Source organism: Hyla sarda, chromosome 6, assembly GCF_029499605.1.
Source record: "Hyla sarda isolate aHylSar1 chromosome 6, aHylSar1.hap1, whole genome shotgun sequence".
NCBI lineage: Eukaryota > Metazoa > Chordata > Amphibia > Anura > Hylidae > Hyla > Hyla sarda.
In genome coordinates, this window is record NC_079194.1 from 239,475,914 (window position 1) to 239,500,121 (window position 24,208).

The following is a 24,208-nucleotide window of genomic DNA, read 5'->3' on the forward strand; positions in this document are numbered from 1 at the left end:
AGCAAAGAGTGGAGGGGTAAACCACTGCCAGACATCTCTGGGGACAGTTTATAGCTCTGAGAACAAAAGGATTAAAAGGGGTACTCCCATGGAAAACTTTTATTTTTATTTTATTTTTTTAAATCAACTGGTGCCAGAAAGTTAAACAGATTTGTAAATTACTTCTATAAAAAAAAAAATCTCAATCCTTCCAGTACTTATTAGCTGCTGAATACTACAGAAGAAATGGTTTTCGTTTTGGAACACAGAGCTCTCTGCTGACATCACGAGCACAGTGCTCTCTGCTGACATCTCTGTCCATTTTAGGAACTGTCCAGAGCAGCATATGTTTGCTATGGGGATTTTCTCCTACTATTGACAGTTCTGAAAATGGACAGAGATGTCAGCAGAGAGCACTGTGGTCATGATGTCAGCAGAGAGCCATGTGTTCCAAAAAGAAAACCATTTCCTCTGTAGTATTCAGCAGCTACTAAGTACTGGAAGGAATAAGATTTTTTAATAGAAGTAATTTACAAATCTGTTTAACTTTCTGGCACCAGTTGATTAAAAAAAAAAAAAAGTTTTCCACGGGAGTACCCCTTTAATCCTTTTGTTCTCAGAGCTATAAGCTGTCCCCAGAGGTGTCTGGCAGTGGTTTTCCCCTCCACTCTTCATTTAGAACACTTTGCTCAGCATACATTTATATGCTGGGATTGGGAGAGATACCTATACCTGTTGGCTGGACAGCTGTCATGTGTTCCACGGGAGTACCCCTTTAAGCTGAAATCCATGTCCGACCCTTCTCTCCTCTGACATCCTCTGTCAGGGAGGGTTCGGGGCCCCCATACATATTACATGGTGGTCTTCTCCCATCAAATTGACATATTCAGCAGTCTAATATGTATGGAGTCCTTGAGTATTTCAAATATGCCCTGCTGTTCAAGGGGTACTCTGCTGAAAACATCTTACCCCCTATCCAAAGGATAGGGGATAAGATGTCTAATTGCAGGGGTCCACGAACCCCCGCGATCTTTGGGCCAGCAGCAGCGGCATCTGGAACACGGAAGCTTGGAGCTTCAGTGTTCGTGACGTCAAGCCACGCTCCCTCCATTCATGTCTATAGGAGGGAGAGGGACGGCTAGTACGTAGCAATCACGCCTCCTCCCATAAAAATGAATGGAGGGGACAAGGCAGCCGCGTTTGACAGTAATCGGACACCAAATGACAGGGGTGCCACCGTGGAAATCGCGGGGGTCCCCAGTGGCGATTAGAGATCTAATCCCCTATCCTTTGGATAGGGGATAAGATGTTTTCAGTGGAATACCCCTTTAAGATCTTGAACAAAATTTGATGTATTAAAATCAAATCCCATTCAGAATGTGAATCAGGTGATCTCCTTGCGTCTTGCTCCCAGCATCCTAAGAAACTGGTTATTTAGTCAGGGGACCCCAAACTTAAATAAAAATATATGAAAAGAATAAGTTGTCAGCTATGATAATAATATGGCTACCCTTACTATTTGCACAAGAGTTATGACCTAGCTTCCCATGTTAGTATTGCCCGGCGATGCGTCAGCCTATAAGATAGAAGACTTGCCATTCAGAATGCAAGAAAGATGGGTGACAACCTCTGAAAAGGACAACCAAAAAGGTTTTATAGAATCTGCTCTAACCAAATCACATATTGACTGACGATCTTTTAAGTTTAGGGGGGAAATGCTCCTGAACCCTCAATCACTGTTTCTATCCACAGCACAACCTACATGCCACACTGCCCGCACTAATGCCTCACACAACACAGCATAGGCATTACAGACCTCCTAGTTCTGCCAGCCGCATTTTGATTAGGAGGACTCGTCTGAGACATTATCTGCGGCGCATTCTTCATCTTCTCCAAGCGTAACTACAAAGAAATAAGGCAAGAACAGACAATAAAAAAATAAGTTATAGAGAAGTAGATCAACTCATTTATGTATCACTTTTTGTGTCATTTCTTAGCCCTAAACACAGACTTAAAGCGGTACTCCGGCGCTTAGACATCTTATCCCCTATCCAAAGGATAGGGGATAAGATGCCTGATCGCAGGGGTCCCGCCGCTGGGGACCCCCGGGATCATGCACGCGGCACCCCGTTTATAATCAGTTCCCGGAGCGTGTTCGCTCCGGGTCTGATTACTGTCGATCATGGGGCCGGAGCGTTGTGACGTCACGCCTCCGCCCCGTGTTACGTCACGCTCCGCCCCCTCAATGCAAGCCTATGGGAGGGGGCGTGACAGCTGTCAAGCCCCCTCCCATAGGCTTGCATTGAGGGGCGGAGCGTGACGTCACATGGGGGCGGAGGCGTGACGTCACACGCCGCCGGCCATGTGGTCGCCGGTAATAAGACCCGGAGCGAACACACGGGACTGATTATAAACGGGGTGCCGTGTGTAAGATCACGGGGGTCCCCAGCGGCGGGACCCCTGCGATCAGGTATCTTATCCCCTATCCTTTGGATAGGGGATAAGATGTCTAAGCACCAGAGTACCGCTTTAATGAGATCTCACCACACTCTGTTTCTTCTTCATCTCTTCCAGGAAAGATTCCAAACCGTCGTCTGCAACATCAAAGGGTGTCTGGCCCTAAAAAAGCGCAAATGACATTCAAAAGGTGAGCTTTTATAAAACAAGACAGAAAGGACATACTGCAAGAGAAAAGCTGTTAGCACCATGAAGCAATAGACAAAGCAAGAAATAGCTGCTGGAACCAAGCACAAGATATATTAAAAATATATACGGTACATAGGGAAGATACAGCAAGAAAAATGGAGATAGCAGAGATAGGAATATAAGCAGCCAGGAGGACAGCAGATGAACAGATTCACTACACAGGTGCACAGAACCAGCTATGGCAGAGCCGGGGGGCATAAGCAGTCTGTGAGGAGTGTGAGGAGACCGCTGACCCCCTCACCACTTTGTTGACAGCCTCCATGTCACAGAGAGCCTCACACAGGTGGCGGCATGCTTCTTGTTGGCCCCAGTGAGCGGCTGCGTGCAGAGGAGTCCATCCATCCAAGTCCCGGGAATCCACGTCAAAGCCCAATTGTAGAAGCATCCTGAGACAGATACGGAAAATAAGAAAAGGTAGGACACGTAATGGGGGGAGTGGGCAAAACGATTGAATAAGATTACAGTGGTCCCTCACGTTACAATATTAAAGGGGTACTCCGGTGAAAAACTTTTTTTTTTAAATCAACTGGTACCAAAAAGTTAAACAGATTTGTAAATTAGGGTAGAAGAAACAGACATGGTCGCACATCTACAATCTTGTATAATGATCTAATTGCTTCTCAGCATAATATCAAAAACTAACAGGTTGTTAGTATACATTTTTGATCAAAAAGTATAAGCCCACTCGCCACGTCAAGGCCACCTATTTAGAGTGGGTCCCTAACGTCCCTAGCATAAAATGGCGTAGCACTGGGCGGCGACCACCACCGCCGCAACACCAGTGCCCACGGGGGGGGGGAACGACCCACTGGCAGAGCAGCCCCAATGCCACTCAAACCAGTCTATGGGTCGCACCTCCCCACAGACACGGCGCCATGGCAGCAACGGGCGCCGCACAGCACCACACCAGTGTGAACAAGGTGCAGCAGCACACTCACCATGCTCTCCCAGTCAGACTGGGAGGCTGCTAGGAAAGAAATGGCCCTTGTGTAGCTAAGTACTACTTATATAGGGTTGGGCTGAGGGGGTGGGGACATCCTGTTCACACTGGTGTGGTGCTGTGCGGTGTCCGTTGCTGCCGTGTCTGTGGGGAGGTGCGACCCATGGACTGGTTTGAGTGGCATTGGGGCCGCTCTGCCAGTGGGTCGTTTCCCCCCCGTGGGCACTGGTGTCGCAGCGGTGGTGGTCGCCGCCCAGTGCTACGCCATTTTATGCTAGGGACGTTAGGGACCCACTCTGAATAGGTGGCCTTGACGTGGCGAGTGGGCTTGTACTTTTTGATCAAAACGTATATACTAACAACCTGTTAGTTTTTGATATTATGCTGAGAAGCAATCAGATCATTATACAAGATTGTAGATGTGCACCATGTCTGTTTTCTACCTGAATTTAGATTTGGAAATTACTTCTATTAAAAAATCTTAATCCTTGCTGTACTTATTAGCTGCAAAATACTAGTGTGGAAATTCTTTTCCGTTTGGAACACAGAGCTGTCTGCTGACATCTCTGTCCATTTTAGGTACTGTCCAAGGTAAAAGGAAATCCCCATAGTAAACATATGCTGTTCTGGACAGTTTATAATGTCTGAGATGTCAGTAGAGAGCACTGTGTTCGTGATGTCAGCAGACAGCTCTGTGTTTCAAAAAGAAAAGAATTTCCGCTGTAGTATTCAGCAGCTAATAAGTACATGAAGGATTAAGGATTTTTTAATAGAAGTAATTTACAAATCTGTCTAACTTTCAGGCACCAGTTGATTTAAAAAAAAAAAAAAGTTTTTCACCGGAGTACCCCTTTAAGAGTTGTAGTTTTGCAACAGCTGGGGGCACCCTGCTTGGAAAACACTGGTCTATGTAGAGGACAGGAGCTTCTTCAGGGTCCTGTACAGTACAGACAATGTCCTAAAAAAGTAACATGGAGTCGCCCTCACCTGGTGTCCAAAGGAGCAGCTAACCATGGTACAGGTAAAGTGTACAGAACATGTAATACCTCCCTGTACTGTAGGGGGCGCTACCAGACACCAGTCAGTGCATGCACTTCAGTAATACAGGTAAAGAGTAGTACAGAACATGTAATACCTCCCTGTACTGTAGGGGGCGCTACCAGACATCAATCAGTGCATACACTTCAGTAATACAGGTGTTTTACCAGTAAATTGCCCATTCTGATTGGTCGGTTCTTCCAGCCATTGACATGTTTCATAGATCTGGAGTGTCAGTACATTGTATGTTGGGTCTGGTTTCAAGTTACAATGGTGCAGAAAAGACCATTGTATGTTGAAACTATTGTATGTTGCGGCCATTGTAAGTTGAGGGATCACTGCATTAGGTAATAACATACACACATTTTCTTCTTCTCTCTGCTCCTTTAGAAAATTAATATTTATTTTTCCCATTAGGGCAGTGGTCTCCAACCTGTGACGTTCCAGCTGTTGCATTACTACAATCTCAGCCCACCTGAAAGCCAACAGCTGTCTGGGTATGCTGGGAGTTGTAGTTTCGAAACAGCTGGGGAGATATAGGTTGAGGGTCACATCATAAAGAAGTCTAAACTGCATGACATTGAAATTTTGTAGGCAGATCATGCAGATTTGGATGGAATCACTGTCAGGGATCCGGTATATCGATATTTGGCACCCTCTTTTGTGCCATTGAAACAATAGGCATGTTTAGCAGACCCAAATTAATGCATCAGTCCTGACCTAAAGGGTCTGCCCTCTGTCTTATGATCTACTTAAAGGGGTTATCCAGGAAAAAACTTTTTTTTTTTTAAATATATCAACTGGCTCCAGAAAGTTAAACAAATTTGTAAATTACTTCTATTAAAAAATCATCATCCTTTCAGTACTAATGAGCTTCTGAAGTTAAGGTTGTTCTTTTCTGTCTAAGTGCTCTCTGATGACACCTGACTCGGGAACCGCCCAGTTTAGAAGCAAATACCCATAGCAAACCTCTTCTACTCTGTGCAGCTCCCGAGACAAGCAGAGATGTCAGCAGAGAGCACTGTTGCCAAACAGAAAACAACAACTCAACTTCAGCAGCTGATAATTATTGAAAGGATTAAGATTTTTTAATAGAAGTAATTTACAAATCTGTTTAACTTTCTGGAGCCAGTTGATATATATATATATATATATATATATATATATAAATAAATAAATAAATAAATAAATAAAAAGTTTTTTCCTGGAATACCCCTTTAATACAGTTAAGACTCGAAAGTTTGCATACTCTGGCAGAAATTGTGTCATTTTGGCATTCATATAGAAAGTATGACTGGTTATAAAAAAAAAAAAATAATAATTTGATAACATTTTAAGATAGTGATAATATAAAGCCATTTATTATCACATAGTTGTTTGCCTCCTTTTTAACTTATAATCAATACCAGAAATCATCCAAATAGCCCTGATCAATAGTTTTCATACCCTTAAATATTTATTACAGACACTGTGAAACAGGTTAAAATGGCAACTAAACGTTAGATTACCCAGAACTTTTAAAATTGCAAGTAAGTGGCTATATATAAATGCTCTGAGCGGGCTAGATACTGTGCCATGGGGAGCAGAAAAGAACTGGCTAAAGACCTGCATAACAAGGTAATGGAACTTTATAAAGGTGGAAAAGATATAAAAAAATATTCAAAGCCTGGAAAATGCCAGTCAGTACTGTTCAGACACTTATTAATTCAGAGATCCCTTAATGAAGAAATCCAGTGGTAGACATAGGTGCGGATAGGGGATAAGTGTCTGATCGCAGTGGGTCCGACCACTGGGACCTCCGCAATCTCCTGTACTGGGTCCCAGCTCGGACCAGCTCTGCTTCCAGAAGTGAAGTTTCAGCACTTTCTGTGGGAGAGGTGGAGACATGCAAACGCTGGGTCTCTGCCGCTCCCATAGAAATAAATGGAGGGGCGCGTTTCAAACTATGTCAGTGCTGGGTGCGACAGTCAAACTAGTGAAGCAGAGCCAAGGCTCCATAAGTGAGATCGCAGGGCAAGGGGGGTCCCAGCGGTCGGAACCCACCCCCGCGATCAGACAAAATTCTTCTTTAATATTTTAGCCTTAACTACCCAAAGAATTGTTTGGGATACAAAGGAAAACCCCACAGGAAACCTCAGGAGAAACACAGGCAGAGTGTCCATGATTTACTATTCTGAACACGACAAAACCTTGTGAACCTTTTGCCGAGTTGTGGCACAATGTGGCCAAACTGAACCATCAAACCCAAAAAATAGGGCTTTTTCTCACAGCCAGACCTGTTTACAATTGAATTGACACAAAATTCTGTGAATATATGACTAGATATTCCCACAGAGAAAAAGCTGGTCTGAACTTTCCCGACCTGTATGTCCCAATAATAAATAGAGAGGAATCGTGCTAAAACAACATTCCACACTAAAAAAAACACTCTTAGTAAATCAGGGCCATTGTGATTGTTTGAAGGAGCACAATGCGACAACATGAACAAAAATAAGCTGCATAGACGAGTTTCCAGAAAGAAGCCTTTACTGCGCCAATTTTACAAATAAGCCTGGTTACAATATGACCAACAACACCTTGACACGCCTCAGTTTCTGGTACAAAATAGAGCTTTATGGTCACAACCATAAGGCCTCATATTAAAAAGAATCCCACCCACACTGTGAAGCATGGCGGTGGTCACTGATGTACTTTCCAGCACACAAATAGTCAAATAGCCTAAACACAAGGCCAAGTTGACCGTCCAGTGGTCAATTCCTTGGTTGAACTTGATGGACATGTCTTTTTTCGACCATACTAACTATGTAACAGCAGAAAAAGCTGACAGTTCTGGAGTGGTCGTCACAGTCTCCTGACCTTAATATTATAGACCAATTCTGGGGAGATCTCAAAGGTTTGGTTCATGTAAGACGACTTAAATGGCGACTCTCATTAAAACAACATTTTTGCTATTGCACTCCTTATGGTAAATAAAAAAGATTTCTAATATACTTTGGTTTAAAAAAAATGACGTTTTCTATGTTTTATTTGTGCTTAAAAAAGCTCAAGAGCACATTTTCCCCATCTCATACACAGACTTAGGACCGAAGTCCAAACACAGGAAGTGCAGCTTGGAGTGCTGAGGGGGGGGGGGGGGGTGTCCAACCAACAGCATATGGCAGTTAAGTGTGAGAGGAGCTATGATTGGATGAGGCTGGACACACCCCTCAGCACTCCAAGCTGCACTTCCTGTGTTTGGACCTTGGTCCTAAGTCTGTGTATAAGATGGGGGAAAATGTGCTCTTGAGCTTTTTTTAAGCACAAATAAAACATAGAAAAGTTCTTTTTTTTTTAAACAAAGTATATTAGAAATATTTTTTATTTACCATAAGGAGTGCAATAGCAAAAATTATTTTAATGAAAGTTACGATTTAAGACTTTCCATGGGGGCATTTTACCAAGACAAATGGGCAGATATACCCCCTGCAAGAATTCAGGGCTTCATAGGCAACTATTACAAAGGACTGCACGCGGTCATTGATGCTAAAGGGGCAATACAAAGTATTAAGAACAAAGCGTATGCAAACTTTTGGGCACAACTTTACAAGCCCTGTGACCACTCACCTTATGACTTCGGTATAGCCTTTTGCAGCTGCTACATGCAAAGGAGTAGCCCCAGTGGAATGATGCCGAATGTCTTCGTATTTTCCATTGTTCACCCAACGTCGCGCATCTCTTAACATAAGCTCCTCCTCCTCTTTTCGTGCTGCATCTAAATCAACACCTGCAAGATAGGCCGTAAACCATGTTTATAAGAGATAACAACTGCAAGACTGGGAGCAGACTCGAGCAGAGTGGGCACAGTCTCTGAAGGACATTGCCTGTCCTGCATTTCAGACAGCCTATTGACGTGGAGGGGAATGGTGTAATGTTTAAAGGGGTACTCCAGTATTACACATCTTATCCCCTATCCAAAGGTCAGGGGTTAAGATGTATGATCGCAGGGGCCCGATCTCTGGGCAGCCCCCGGCACTCTCCCTGGTGATGTCCCGTCACTCCCCCTCCCATAGACATGAATGGAGGGGGCGTGCATGACGTCACGAGGGGGCGTGGAAGTGATGTCTCGGACTGGGAGGCAGCGCCTGGCACAGAATGCCGGGGGCTGCATCGAAATCGCGGGGGTCCCAGCGGCGGCACCCCTGCGATCATACATCTTATCCCTGTCATTTGGATAGGGAATAAGATGTATAAAGCTGGAATACCCCTTTAATTTCTCCTGTGGTGTCACTGTAAGAAAACTGAGCCCTTTCTCCCAGGGATTCCAGCAAGGGGACACTTTGTGATCAACGTACTGTTAAAGCAACAGGGTCATTTAAAACAACTTTTGACATGTTGCTTAGACATGTGAAAAGTTGAGATCGCACCCAGTCTCACTCCTAAGACCTGCTGCAATCATAAGTTACAGCTGGGTAAAGTGCACTGCAGTATACACCTCACTCCGTGGCAGTGACTCAAATCTGACCTTTCCTCTGTATAAGTCTATGTAATGAAAAGGTCACATATGGTGACAGACCAGGGAGTAAAGTGCGCGCTGCCTCGCACTACACCCAGCGGTACCTTGGAGGAGTGAGACCCCAATCTCCAATTTTGATATGTCTGGGCAATATGTCAGAAGTTGTTATAAATGACACTAAACGCTTTAAGGGACTCTTATAACAAGTAGATGTTTGAAGCGGAGTACCCCTTTAATATCTATATTCCATACGGGCAGCTTTTATGCTAAAACGCCATCACGGGTCCGGCCTGATTCCACATCCGCTCTCAGGGACCACGTTTATATACACAGTAGTATGCTTTGCTTTAGATTGGTAGCTGTACCCACTAAGTGCCAATCTGAAGATGAACCATCCTCTACCAAAAGCTGACAAGGAAATGTGTTTCATACCAAATCTTAGCTATGCTGAATGGAAGAGACTCACATGGAGTGAGAAGCCGCCATATTTGCCTATCAGCAGGCGTGGCATGTTATTTTTTTAGAAAGTGGCCAATATTGTGACCACACACTCGCCATAATAAAGGCATTCGGATTGTGTTACATTGAAACCTCTTTGAGAAGACCACCCAAAAGTGCATTTTAAAGTGGTCTTTATTGGGGTGGACTTGTCAAAGAAATGGCCACAATGCATAACGTATAGAGGGCTAAAAATCTTCTAATGAGGTTTCATAGTGTTATATAAAGGAACATGTGCCCTACTAACCCTCAGGTAGGAAGTACAGTGACCCCCACCCCGACCTACGATGGCCCCGACCTACGATGGCCCCGACATACGATCATTTCAGCATACGATCACTCTCAGAGGCCTTCGCATGTTGAAGGCAGCATCAACATACAATGCTTTTGTATGTCGGGACCATCGCATGAACGGCTATACTGCAGCGCTGACTGCTTCAGCTACCCCCGGATAGCCGTTTACGGTGCCCTGTGTGGTCCGGTGACGATCACTTACCTGTCCTCGGGGCTCCGGCACGTCCTCTTCGGGATCCCCTGCATCGTCGGCGCTCTCAATCGTCGTCATCACGTCGCTGCGCACGCCGTCCCGTCATCCAATAGGAGCGGCGTGCGTAGCGACGTGATGGTGGCGACGGAGAGCGAGGATGCCGGGGAAGCAGAGGCCTTGCCGGAGCATCGGGGACGCGGCGACAGCGATGGAAGGCGACATCCAGGGCAGCGGTGACGAGCGGTGACGGTCCGGAGCGGCGGGGACAGGTGAGTACAACTTCCTCTACCCGTGGTCTTCAACCTGCGGACCTCCAGATGTTGCAAAACTACAACTCCCAGCATGCCCGGACAGCCAACGGCTGTCCGGGCATGCTGGGTGTTGTAGTTTTGCAACATCTGAAGGTCCGCAGGTTGTAGACCACTGTCCTATACTTTACATTGCACGGATCCCTCAACATACGATGGTTTCAACAAACGATGGTCCGTTTGGAACGGATTACCATCGTATGTTGAGGGACCACTGTATAGACAAAAAATGGAGGATAAGCAGCAGCAGTAGGATCAGCCAATCGAAGCACAGATTATTATTTTTTTTCCCATAGAAGTTTCAGAAATGAAAGCTGTGCTGTGATTGGTTGCTATGGGCAACAGTTTCACATTAATAAGTATGGCCATGTCTGCGTGTTCTCCAGGGCACTCACCTTGCTTCTTGATCTCACTCTTCAGCAGTTTCTCCATGGCGCTCTCGTGAGACACGTCCAGAGGGAGCTCCCCTTCACTATTTACAATAGCTACATTTGCACCTTTAGAGATCAAGTACCTGCCAAAAAGATCAAGCTGATTTATATAAATATAGGGGGGGGGGGGTTTATATAAATATAGGGGGGGTATTTATCAATTTTGCCTGTTGACCGTTTCTTTTTTACCCTTTTTTTTTCACTTTGGTTTTCGTGGACATGCACCAAATTTATCATTTGGAGCACGTTGTTAGTAATTTTGGCGCAAATGTTGAAATCAGCTGTTCACAGCGCCTTTTACACAGAACTTACCGCCACAGAGGACGCGTATTTTACCCTGTATAGCAGCCATTTCGGAGTCCCTCCTGCAGTATATCAGCAAGTGACGAGTTATTTTCTTTTGTGGGGTTTATAGCCACCATGTGAAATGGATTTTATTTTTAACTTGAGTGTTTTTTTTTTCCTGACCCTGTGTGGCCATGTCCAATGCTGGCTCAACGGAGGGTGAAGGTCCCTCAGAGGTAACTATGTCGCAGGATAGTATTGCGCAGCCCCGGAGGTGTCACAGTTTTCACCCAAAAATTTTTTTTAATGTATTTTGATGCCTTTACATTTTCTGACATTGTTATGTGTGTTTTCCATGTACAAAATTTCTTGGCGGTGAATTGCGCCAAAAAAATTCCCTAAAGGCGCAAAATTGCGCCAAAGATCGATTCGCGCAAATTATGAATTACTGACCAAAGTAAAAATCACACACAGGACCGTGTGATTTTAGGAAAGTTTACAAAATGGAAGTTGAGAGAATACGCCAAACTTTGGAGCAAAGAGACATTGCACCAAAGTTACGGGGAAAAAAGCACATAAATCCTTTGATAAATACCCCCCATAGTTTCCAGGGGCTGTTTTTTTAGTATGTGGCCCAGGCTGCAGTAAGAGATATACTTACCTGATCCGACCCTGATGGCTTGCTCTTCTGGTCCCCGCTGTGGTCCTCTCAGTTCCAGTGATGTTCAGTACAGACAGGGACTGTAGTACAGCACATCACCAGAACTAGTAAGATGACCACAGTAGGGATTACAAGTTCAGAAAGCCCACAGCGGCAGGGTGATCGAGCCAGGTAAGTATCTCTATGTTATTTTCACTGCAGCCTGGGTTACATATTAAAAGGGTTGTCCACGCAAAACATTATTCTTAAAATCTGGTCAGAGATAAGGTAAGTTTAAAAAAAAAAAATATATATATATATATATATATATATATATATATATATATATATAACCTTGGCTCCCGTGCCCCCGCCAGAATAATGGAGCTCCACTCCCCACTTTCCAGCACTTCAAAGTTTGGGGACGTGACTTAACACTCCCCCTAATCCAATCAGCAGTCACAGCGCTGTTCTGTCGTAGCCGCTGATTGGCCGAGGGGGAGTGTAACATCATGGCCCTCAAACACAGAGGTGCCTGACAGAGGGGACCGATGCTTTGTTATATACGGGAGCAAGGCAGGTAAGAGACAGCTCTTTAAAGGGTACTCCAGTGAAGAAAAAAAATTCTTTAAATCAACTGGTGCCAGAAAGTTAAACAGATTTGTAAATTACTTCTACTAAAAAATCTTAATCCTTCCTGTACTTATTAGCTGCTAAATACTACAGAGGAAATTATTTTCTTTTTGGAACACAGAGCTCTCTGCTGACATCTCTGTCCATTTTAGGTACTGTCCAGAGCAGCATATATTTGCTATGGGGATTTCCTTTTACTCTAGACAGTTCCGAAAATGGACAGAGATGTCAGCAGAGAGCAATGTGTTTCAAAAAGAAAAGAATTTCCTCTGTAGTATTTAGAAGCTAATAAGTACAGGAAGGATTAAGATTTTTTAATAGAAGTAATTTACAAATCCGTCCGTTGCTGCCGTGGCGCCGTGTCTGTGGGGAGGTGCGACCCATAGACTGGTTTGAGTGGCATTGGGGCTGCTCTGCCAGTGGGTCGTTCCCCCTCTGGGCACTGGTGTCGCGGCGGTGGTGGTCACCGCCCAGTGCTACGCCATTTTATGCTAGGGATGTTAGGGACCCACTCTAAATAGGTGGCCTTGACGTGGCGAGTGGGCTTGGTACTTTTTGATCAAAAATGTATACTAACAACCTGTTAGTTTTTGATATTATGCTGAGAAGCAATTAGATCATTATACAAGATTGTAGATGTGTGACCATGTCTGTTTCTTCTACCTTAATTTACAAATCTGTTTAACTTTCTGGCACCAGTTGATTTAAAAAAAAAAAATAACGTTTTTCACCAGAGTACCCCTTTAATGGTCTATTCACACGTACAGTATTCTGCGCAGATTTCAATGTAAACTAAATGACGGAACACAGCTTCAAAACCTGCGCATCAAATCTGCGCGGAATACTGTACGTGAGAATAAATGAATGTTTTGCAATCCGTCTCCATTCTCGAGGTACCTGCTTGCCATCAGTGAATAGAACTGTTGTTCAGGCTATGTTCACATCAGCATTCAGCGCTCCATTCCCTGAATCCGCTGAAACTAGAGGACGTTAGCAGAGAAGAAAGTCCTGCATTTAAAATAACAGACCCCTGACTGACCCCATTCAACATGAAGGGGACCTGCTGGGTTCCGTTGTTGTCCGGTGTCACAAATTCCGTCCAGCTCCATTATTTGGGGTTGTAACGGAGCGCCGCAACCCTGATGTGCACATAGCCTTGCGAAAATGTTCTCCTCCAGGAGGAAGAGAGCTGTCTCTCTAGTGCCACCTATAGGTAGCTACCTTATAATTCAATGTCTTGCCCATAAGGGTATGTTCTGACATACCCATCCTATTGTTTTTAAAGGGGTACTCCGCTGCTCAGCGTTTGGAGAGCTCGTGACGTTATAGCCACCTCATGACGTCAAGCCCCGCCCCCTCAATGCAAGTCTATGGGAGGGGGCGTGGCGTTGTCACGCCCCCTCCCATAGACTTGCATTGAGGGGACGGGTTCTGACGTCATGAGGGGCGTGGCTCTGACGTCACGAGCTCCCGGTGCCGGCTCCAGCGTTCAGTTCCAAACACTGAGCAGTGGAGAACCCCTTTAATAAGAATATGTGCGGTAGTTTACGCTTCGAATTTGAAATCTGTACGGACATATGTCACTTATTCCGTGTGGGAAATAAAATGTGTTGCCAGGTCCCAAATTGGCCTTATTGAATTGGGCAAATCTGCACCCATATCCATAACAAAATCCAGAGCAATGAACAGTGAAATATACAGCAGAAATTTGACGGAAAAAATAGGCTGTATGACCATCCCCAGTCATGTGTCTAGGCTCTTTAAGGGTAGATTTGACAAACCAGTAGAGAGCCATTCCTTGTCCGTACAGGGAGGGTGCTGAGGCCTCTAATACAGCAACAGAGTCCTGGTCCTCACAGGAGATCCAGCTGGTGCGCTTCAATGGTAGCGACATTTAGGTGGCGCCAGAGAGACAGCAGTTTCCTTTTGGAGGAAAACTTATTTGCATACTTTCTCCCATGGTGCATGACCCATACACAGCTGAATCTCCTCAGTGAAGACCAATATCTTATAGCTAGCGATCGATTCGTCACAAACTTCTCGGCTCGGCAGTTGATGACTTTTCCTGCATGAATTAGTTCAGCCTTCAGGTGCTCCGGTGGGCTGGAAAAGGTGGATACAGTCCTAGGAAAGAGTCTCCTAGGACTGTATCCACCTTTTCCAGCCCATGGGAGCACCGGAAAGCTGAACTAATTTATGCAGGAAAAGTCATCAACTGCCGAGCCGAGAAGTTCGTGACGAATCGAATTTACTGTAAGTTCGCTCATCTCTACTTATAGCGTACCTGTCATAACACAGAAAACAATAATAGATCTTATTCATTTGGTCATGCCGAGTCTTTGTCTTTTTTTTTTTTTTTTTGTGTGTCTAGCTTCCGTATAAGGCTCAAAAATCCCTCTATTCTGCTGCTCACTCATTCTAACATCCACTGCTCAGGAAGGGCATGTCCGAGGCCCGCCCTCACTCATCGTGCATTTGCTTCTGCCCTGGGCCTGCTGTGCTGTGCTAGGTCACTACACCCACTCACTTTAGGCTGCTCTGTAATACCCTCATCTCTGTTTTCAGACAGGACAGGAGTGAGCACAGGAGTGTTAGTCCCGCCCCTCACTTCCTGGACATTGTCCCTGCCTGTGCTTCAGCTGGGACAAAGATGATGCTGCAGCATGACAAGATTACGTTCTGGATAGTATAAGGACCCCTAGTGGTGTTTTTTATTTTTTTTTTTTTTTTTAGAATCTGTGATTTTTTCTAAAAAGGAAAGGAGATACATTTTGTTATGAAGTATATTAGAAAGGTTTCTGTTTTGTCAAGATGTACAAGATACAAAAAGTTTTAAAGGGGTACTCCGCTGCTCAGCGTTTGGAACAAACTGTTCCGAACGCTGGAGATCGTGACGTCATAGCCCCGCCCCCTCATTACGTCACACCCGCCCCCTCAATGCAAGTCTATGGGAGGGGGCGTGACAGCTGTCACGCCCCCTCCCATAGACTTGCATTGAGAGGGCGAGGCTATGACATCACAAGCTTCCGGCGCCGGCTCCAGTGTTGGGAACAATTTGTTCCAAACACTGAGCAGCAGAGTACCCCTTTAATGCTGACAGTGCCCATTTAAATACTACTACCCATGGAGCCTTGCCTGTAAATCTTCATATACTCTTCAATAAGAACCAGTACCCCTCAGAGCTTAAACCAAAGGCTGAAACCCCTCTAGCCTGCAGTGCACCTGTTTCAGCCTCTGGATATGAACAATTCACTGACAGCAAGCATATAAACAAAATATATATATTCTGCTATTGTGACAGCAGATGGGAGGTCAGCGCTTGGACCCATTCTACACCCTGTGACAGGGAGGTCTGGACTATCGCCGAGCAGGGTTTTAGGTGTGTATAGTTGGAAATATGTGACCGCCTGTGGAGGTGTTAGCGATGCTCCCCTGGTATAACCTGTTCCAACCACATACCTGTAATCACTAAAAAAAACAATCACGTCATGACTGACATTGTGAACTGCACTAAGACCTGGAGAAAATAAAACGTCCGTGAAATAGAGGTCCCAGAGGAACCAACACCCAACTTTTCCAGAATCCTGAAGGAAAAATCTGCCAACAATATGGAAGCAGATGCCGAATATATGAGTCTGGAACAGCTGGGTAGAGGAGCGTTAGCAGGAATGATAGATAGTTAGAAATGTGGAGAGGCATCAATGGAGGGTCTCGTGCACCCAAATCTACCCCCCCTGGCCGACTTACTGTGCTATGCTCACAAAGCCACAGGACGCTGCTGCGTGGAGCGGGGTCCACCCCTCGTTGTCCTGCTGGTTCACGCACGCTCCGTTCTCCACCAGAAACTGAACCATGTCCATATTTTCATCAATACAGGCCTGAAAGGGTGTGAGGAGGGTAAAGGGTGAGAAAAACAAAATGGCGGTAACAAAAGAGCGCTAAATCTGAGGTGAACGGGTGTTGGGGGGGGGGGCATTAGGTTACTCGTCCCATTGAAAGACAATACAATCAGCATCTTATAGGGAACAGCAGAGCAAGTGAACCACAGTAGACATTAAAGCAGTGGTTTCCAAACAGTTGTTGGAAAACTACAACTCCCAGCATGTCCGGACAGCCAACGGCTGTCCGGGCATGCTGGGAGTTGTAGTTTTGCAACTTCTGGAGAGCCACAGGTCAAGGAAACATTGCTCTTCTGAAACAAAGAGAAGTCTTTTTTTTTAACCAGAAGTAAATGGGTACCCAACTTTCCCATAATCCAGAAGGGAAATTCCACCTAGCTAAGCCGTAACACAACAGCAGAGGCCGAAACACCACCTTGTCCATCAGACAAGATTAGAATGTGTAACGCAGTATTTTTATCTGTTCCTGGGAAAGCTGGGTGAAAACCTTAATGGCCTCCATTAAACTTTCCTGTTTACGCCATAACAGATCATACTGGTCTATGGAAAATAAAATGATAAAAAAAAAGGAGAGGGGGGAGGGAGGGTTACCCCCCTAAAGAGGCCACACTGGTGGTCCCCCAGTTTTCACGACTAGACGTGGTCGACTCCCGGACTTTTACGTGCTTGTTACTTCTCCGAGAAAGGCGCTCGAGACAAATACGCAAAAAAATGACAGCGTTATGTGGAATGCAAACAGGACGGAGAGATGTTTGAGACTAGCTATTGCCAGACTACAACTCCCAGCATGCGCTCCCAACAGCTGGAGGGCCACGGGGCAAACAGCGCGTGTGTGGTCTGTTCTTCACACTTGACTACTAACCCCCCCCCCCATTACTAGAGCAATAATTAAAGGAGGAATTTAGATTGGGGTGTGGGCTGTGATGCGGATGGAAACAGGCACCAAACACTACTCAATATGGATATATATACGCTCGGACGTCTGGTGGTCTGGGGAAACGGCATTTTAAGACTTCTTATAAAAAAAAATGTTTTTTAAAACGCGTGGGTCACTGGAAAATCCTCTATACCGTGAAGAATACTATTCCCCCCCCAAAAAAAAATTTAAATAAATAAAATGTGTTATAATAATCTGAAACCCACTCCCTCCAGTATTGAATTCTCAAAGCAGTGTTTCCCAACTTGTGGCTCTCCAGCTGTTGCAAAACTACAACTCCCAGCATGCCCTGACAGCCTTCGGCTGTCAGGGCAAGCTGGGAGTTGTAGTTTTGCAACAGCTGGAGAAGCATAATCTGTGGGGATACATTTGTAACAATCGTTTCCCTATATGGATATTCGTATGCAGTAGTTCTTAAAGGGGGACTCCACCGACATTGCCACTAATGCTCAGTCCTGATCTTGGAGCTGTCAATGGATTTCCCCATTAGATTCCGAGTTAGGAAAAGATTAGAAAACTTTCTGAAAGTTTAGGAGGGGTCCCCACCTTTACTGCAGGACCCCCCTGGAGTTATCAGAGCATCTACAGAGCAGATGATGAGTGGAGTAGTCCCTGCATTGACTATGACAGGAAGGCAACCTGTGGCTCCCCGGCGGAGATGGGACTACAACTCCCAGCATGCAGTGACAGCCCCATACCTGGTGCAGAGCCGTCAGCCCGTCCACGTTGGTGCTATTGATCTGAGCTCCGGCCGCCAGCAGTTGCCGAACCTCCTCCCGGTCTCCAGCCGAACAGGCGGCCATAAACACGGCTCCTTGGGCGAAGCGCACCCGGGGCGGGCGGCGAGTGGAGCCGGGCGGCAGACATCGATCCGTCTCGGAGCCCAGCCACCCCCTCAGCTGCACCTGCCGCTTCTCTTTAGCCGAGTCCGACCGGGACCGATCATCCGCCGCCATCTTCCGTGTCCTGCCCGGAGACAGGCGGGAGGAGGGGACCGGGAGAGGCCGGGAGGGAGGAGGAGGAGGAGGGAGAGAGAAGACGAGGGAGGAGGCGTCAGGAGAGGGGGAGACGGGAGGGAGATGGGGCGCGGAGGACGGGACGGGGGAGAGGTGGAGGAGTGTCTGATGGGTGGTGGAGTAGTGACGGATGATGGCGGAGTCGTGTGTGATGGAGGAGTGTGTGATGTGGTGTGATAGACGAGTGGTGGAGTAGTGACAGATGTGTTATGGAGTAGTGACAGATGTGTGGTGGAGTAGTGACAGATGTGTGGTGGAGTAGTGACAGATGTGTGGTGGAGTAGTGACAGATGTGTGGTGGAGTAGTGACAGATGTGTGGTGGAGCAGTGACAGCAGTGACAGATGTGTGGTGGAGTAGTGACAGTAGTGACAGATGTGTTATGGAGTAGTGACAGTAGTGACAGATGTGTGGTGGAGTAGTGACAGTAGTGACAGATGTGTTATGGAGTAGTGACAGTAGTGACAGATGTGTTATGGAGTAGTGACAGTAGTGACAGATGTGTGGTGGATTAGTGACAGTAGTGACAGATGTGTTATGGAGTAGTGACAGCAGTGACAGATGTGTTATGGAGTAGTGACAGCAGTGACAGATGTGTGGTGGAGTAGTGACAGCAGTGACAGATGTGTGGTGGAGTAGTGACAGCAGTGACAGATGTGTTATGGAGTAGTGACAGTAGTGACAGATGTGTTATGGAGTAGTGACAGCAGTGACAGATGTGTTATGGAGTAGTGACAGCAGTGACAGATGTGTTATGGAGTAGTGACAGCAGTGACAGATGTGTTATGGAGTAGTGACAGCAGTGACAGATGTGTTATGGAGTAGTGACAGTAGTGACAGATGTGTTATGGAGTAGTGACAGTAGTGACATATGTGTTATGGAGTAGTGACAGTAGTGACAGATGTGTTATGGAGTAGTGACAGTAGTGACAGATGTGTGGTGGATTAGTGACAGTAGTGACAGATGTGTTATGGAGTAGTGACAGCAGTGACAGATGTGTGGTGGAGTAGTGACAGTAGTGACAGATGTGTTATGGAGTAGTGACAGTAGTGACAGATGTGTTATGGAGTAGTGACAGTAGTGACAGATGTGTGGTGAAGTAGTGACAGATGTGTTGTGGAGTAGTGACAGCAGTGACAGATGTGTGGTGGAGCAGTGACAGTAGTGACAGATGTGTTATGGAGTAGTGACAGTAGTGACAGATGTGTTATGGAGTAGTGACAGTAGTGACAGATGTGTTATGGAGTAGTGACAGTAGTGACAGATGTGTGGTGAAGTAGTGACAGATGTGTGGTGGAGCAGTGACAGACGTGTAGTGGAGTAGTGACAGCAGTGACAGATGTGTTATGGAGTAGTGACAGTAGTGACAGATGTGTGGTGAAGTAGTGACAGATGTGTTATGGAGTAGTGACAGCAGTGACAGATGAGTGGTGGAGCAGTGACAGACGTGTAGTGGAGTAGTGACAGCAGTGACAGATGTGTTATGGAGTAGTGACAGTAGTGACAGATGTGTGGTGAAGTAGTGACAGATGTGTTATGGAGTAGTGACAGCAGTGACAGATGTGTGGTGGAGTAGTGACAGCAGTGACAGATGTGTTATGGAGTAGTGACAGTAGTGACAGATGTGTGGTGAAGTAGTGACAGATGTGTTATGGAGTAGTGACAGCAGTGACAGATGTGTGGTGGAGTAGTGACAGTAGTGACAGATGTGTTATGGAGTAGTGACAGTAGTGACAGATGTGTTATGGAGTAGTGACAGCAGTGACAGATGTGTGGTGGAGTAGTGACAGTAGTGACAGATATGTTATGGAGTAGTGACAGTAGTGACAGATGTGTGGTGAAGTAGTGACAGATGTGTTATGGAGTAGTGACAGCAGTGACAGATGTGTGGTGGAGTAGTGACAGTACTGACAGATGTGTTATGGAGTAGTGACAGTAGTGACAGATGTGTTATGGAGTAGTGACAGCAGTGACAGATGTGTGGTGGAGTAGTGACAGTAGTGACAGATATGTTATGGAGTAGTGACAGTAGTGACAGATGTGTTATGGAGTAGTGACAGATGTGTGGTGAAGTAGTGACAGATGTGTTGTGGAGTAGTGACAGCAGTGACAGATGTGTGGTGGAGCAGTGACAGTAGTGACAGATGTGTTATGGAGTAGTGACAGTAGTGACAGATGTGTGGTGAAGTAGTGACAGATGTGTGGTGGCGCAGTGACAGACGTGTAGTGGAGTAGTGACAGCAGTGACAGATGTGTGGTGGAGTAGTGACAGATGAGTGGTGGAGCAGTGACAGACGTGTGGTGGAGTAGTGACAGATGTGTTATGGAGTAGTGACAGCAGTGACAGATGTGTTATGAAGTAGTGACAGCAGTGACAGATGTGTTATGGAGTAGTGACAGCAGTGACAGATGTGTGGTGGAGTAGTGACAGTAGTGACAGATGTGTTATGGAGTAGTGACAGTAGTGACAGATGTGTTATGGAGTAGTGACAGTAGTGACAGATGTGTGGTGAAGTAGTGACAGATGTGTTGTGGAGTAGTGACAGCAGTGACAGATGTGTGGTGGAGCAGTGACAGTAGTGACAGATGTGTTATGGAGTAGTGACAGTAGTGACAGATGTGTGGTGAAGTAGTGACAGATGTGTGGTGGAGCAGTGACAGACGTGTAGTGGAGTAGTGACAGCAGTGACAGATGTGTGGTGGAGTAGTGACAGATGAGTGGTGGAGCAGTGACAGACGTGTGGTGGAGTAGTGACAGATGTGTTATGGAGTAGTGACAGTAGTGACAGATGTGTGGTGGGGTAGTGACAGCAGTGACAGATGTGTGGTGGAGTAGTGACAGTAGTGACAGATGTGTTATGGAGTAGTGACAGCAGTGACAGATGTGTGGTGGAGTAGTGACAGTAGTGACAGATGTGTTATGGAGTAGTGACAGTAGTGACAGATGTGTTATGGAGTAGTGACAGTAGTGACAGATGTGTGGTGAAGTAGTGACAGATGTGTTGTGGAGTAGTGACAGCAGTGACAGATGTGTGGTGGAGCAGTGACAGTAGTGACAGATGTGTTATGGAGTAGTGACAGTAGTGACAGATGTGTGGTGAAGTAGTGACAGATGTGTGGTGGAGCAGTGACAGACGTGTAGTGGAGTAGTGACAGCAGTGACAGATGTGTTATGGAGTAGTGACAGTAGTGACAGATGTGTGGTGAAGTAGTGACAGATGTGTTATGGAGTAGTGACAGCAGTGACAGATGAGTGGTGGAGCAGTGACAGACGTGTAGTGGAGTAGTGACAGCAGTGACAGATGTGTTATGGAGTAGTGACAGTAGTGACAGATGTGTGGTGAAGTAGTGACAGATGTGTTATGGAGTAGTGACAGCAGTGACAGATGTGTGGTGGAGTAGTGACAGCAGTGACAGATGTGTTATGGAGTAGTGACAGTAGTGACAGATGTGTGGTGAAGTAGTGACAGATGTGTTATGGAGTAGTGACAGCAGTGACAGATGTGTGGTGGAGTAGTGACAGTAGTGACAGATGTGTTATGGAGTAGTGACAGTAGTGACAGATGTGTTATGGAGTAGTGACAGCAGTGACAGATGTGTGGTGGAGTAGTGACAGTAGTGACAGATATGTTATGGAGTAGTGACAGTAGTGACAGATGTGTTATGGAGTAGTGACAGTAGTGACAGATGTGTGGTGAAGTAGTGACAGATGTGTTGTGGAGTAGTGACAGCAGTGACAGATGTGTGGTGGAGCAGTGACAGTAGTGACAGATGTGTTATGGAGTAGTGACAGTAGTGACAGATGTGTGGTGAAGTAGTGACAGATGTGTGGTGGCGCAGTGACAGACGTGTAGTGGAGTAGTGACAGCAGTGACAGATGTGTGGTGGAGTAGTGACAGATGAGTGGTGGAGCAGTGACAGACGTGTGGTGGAGTAGTGACAGATGTGTTATGGAGTAGTGACAGCAGTGACAGATGTGTGGTGGGGTAGTGACAGCAGTGACAGATGTGTGGTGGGGTAGTGACAGCAGTGACAGATGTGTGGTGGAGTAGTGACAGTAGTGACAGATGTGTTATGGAGTAGTGACAGCAGTGACAGATGTGTGGTGGAGTAGTGACAGTAGTGACAGATGTGTTATGGAGTAGTGACAGTAGTGACAGATGTGTTATGGAGTAGTGACAGTAGTGACAGATGTGTGGTGAAGTAGTGACAGATGTGTTGTGGAGTAGTGACAGCAGTGACAGATGTGTGGTGGAGCAGTGACAGTAGTGACAGATGTGTTATGGAGTAGTGACAGTAGTGACAGATGTGTGGTGAAGTAGTGACAGATGTGTGGTGGAGCAGTGACAGACGTGTAGTGGAGTAGTGACAGCAGTGACAGATGTGTTATGGAGTAGTGACAGTAGTGACAGATGTGTGGTGAAGTAGTGACAGATGTGTTATGGAGTAGTGACAGCAGTGACAGATGAGTGGTGGAGCAGTGACAGACGTGTAGTGGAGTAGTGACAGCAGTGACAGATGTGTTATGGAGTAGTGACAGTAGTGACAGATGTGTGGTGAAGTAGTGACAGATGTGTTATGGAGTAGTGACAGCAGTGACAGATGTGTGGTGGAGTAGTGACAGATGTGTTATGGAGTAGTGACAGCAGTGACCGATGTGTTATGGAGTAGTGACAGTAGTGACAGATGTGTTATGGAGTAGTGACATGAGTGGTGGAGCAGTGACAGACGTGTAGTGGAGTAGTGACAGCAGTGACAGATGTGTGGTGGAGTAGTGACAGCAGTGACAGATGTGTGGTGGAGAAGTGACAGCAGTGACAGATGTGTTATGGAGTAGTGACAGCAGTGACAGATGTGTTATGGAGTAGTGACAGCAGTGACAGACGTGTGGTTGAGTAGTGACGGTAGTGACAGATGTGTTGTGGAGTAGTGACAGCAGTGACAGATGTGTTATGGAGTAGTGACAGCAGTGACAGATGTGTTATGGAGTAGTGACAGCAGTGACAGATGTGTTATGGAGTAGTGACAGCAGTGACAGATGTGTGGTGGAGTAGTGACAGTAGTGACAGATGTGTTATGGAGTAGTGACAGCAGTGACAGATGTGTTATGGAGTAGTGACAGTAGTGACAGATGTGTTATGGAGCAGTGACAGCAGTGACAGATGTGTGGTGGAGTAGTGACAGTAGTGACAGATATGTTATGGAGCAGTGACAGCAGTGACAGATGTGTGGTGGAGTAGTGACAGCAGTGACAGATGTGTGGTGGAGAAGTGACAGCAGTGACAGATGTGTTATGGAGTAGTGACAGATGTGTGGTGTAGTAGTGACAGCAGTGACAGATGTGTTATGGAGTAGTGACAGCAGTGACAGATGTGTTATGGAGTAGTGACAGTAGTGACAGATGTGTTATGGAGTAGTGACAGCAGTGACAGATGTGTGGTGGAGTAGTGACAGCAGTGACAGATGTTTTGTGGAGTAGTGACAGCAGTGACAGATGTGTGGTTGAGTAGTGACAGATGTGTTATGGAGTAGTGACAGCAGTGACAGATGTGTGGTGGAGTAGTGACAGTAGTGACAGATGTGTTATGGAGTAGTGACAGCAGTGATAGATGTGTTGTGGAGTAGTGACAGCAGTGACAGATGTGTGGTGGAGTAGTGACAGCAGTGACAGATGTGTTATGGAGTAGTGCCAGACGTGTGGTTGAGTAGTGACAGCAGTGACAAATGTGTGGTGGAATAGTGACAGCAGTGACAGATGTGTTGGGGAGTAGTGACAGTAGTGACAGATGTGTTATGGAGTAGTGACAGCAGTGACAGATGTGTGGTGGAGTAGTGACAGCAGTGACAGATGTGTGGTGGAGTAGTGACAGCAGTGACAGATGTGTTGTGGAGTAGTGACAGCAGTGACAGATGTGTGGT

At 46.0% G+C, this 24,208-nt stretch overlaps 1 protein-coding gene across 5 annotated transcripts in view; it reads right to left on the minus strand.

Moving 5' to 3' along the window:
- Nucleotides 1-18,539, minus strand: part of LOC130276834 (protein phosphatase 1 regulatory subunit 12A-like) — a 37,779-nt gene extending 19,240 nt beyond the window's left edge. For 2 of the 5 annotated variants that reach the window (XM_056526747.1, XM_056526745.1), the window contains exons 1-7: nucleotides 17,972-18,538; nucleotides 16,185-16,315; nucleotides 10,844-10,962; nucleotides 8,267-8,426; nucleotides 2,927-3,071; nucleotides 2,524-2,598; nucleotides 1,796-1,881 (exon numbers count right to left, since the gene is read on the minus strand). In XM_056526747.1, coding sequence (XP_056382722.1) covers nucleotides 1,796-1,881; nucleotides 2,524-2,598; nucleotides 2,927-3,071; nucleotides 8,267-8,426; nucleotides 10,844-10,962; nucleotides 16,185-16,315; nucleotides 17,972-18,229 — 974 coding nt within the window. In that variant the 5' untranslated portion in view covers nucleotides 18,230-18,538. Of the gene's footprint in view, nucleotides 1-1,795; nucleotides 1,882-2,523; nucleotides 2,599-2,926; nucleotides 3,072-8,266; nucleotides 8,427-10,843; nucleotides 10,963-16,184; nucleotides 16,316-17,971 lie in introns of all 5 variants that reach the window. The other 3 variants (XM_056526750.1, XM_056526749.1, XM_056526748.1) reach the window with 2 other exon arrangements.
- Nucleotides 18,540-24,208: the final 5,669 nt, after the last annotated feature.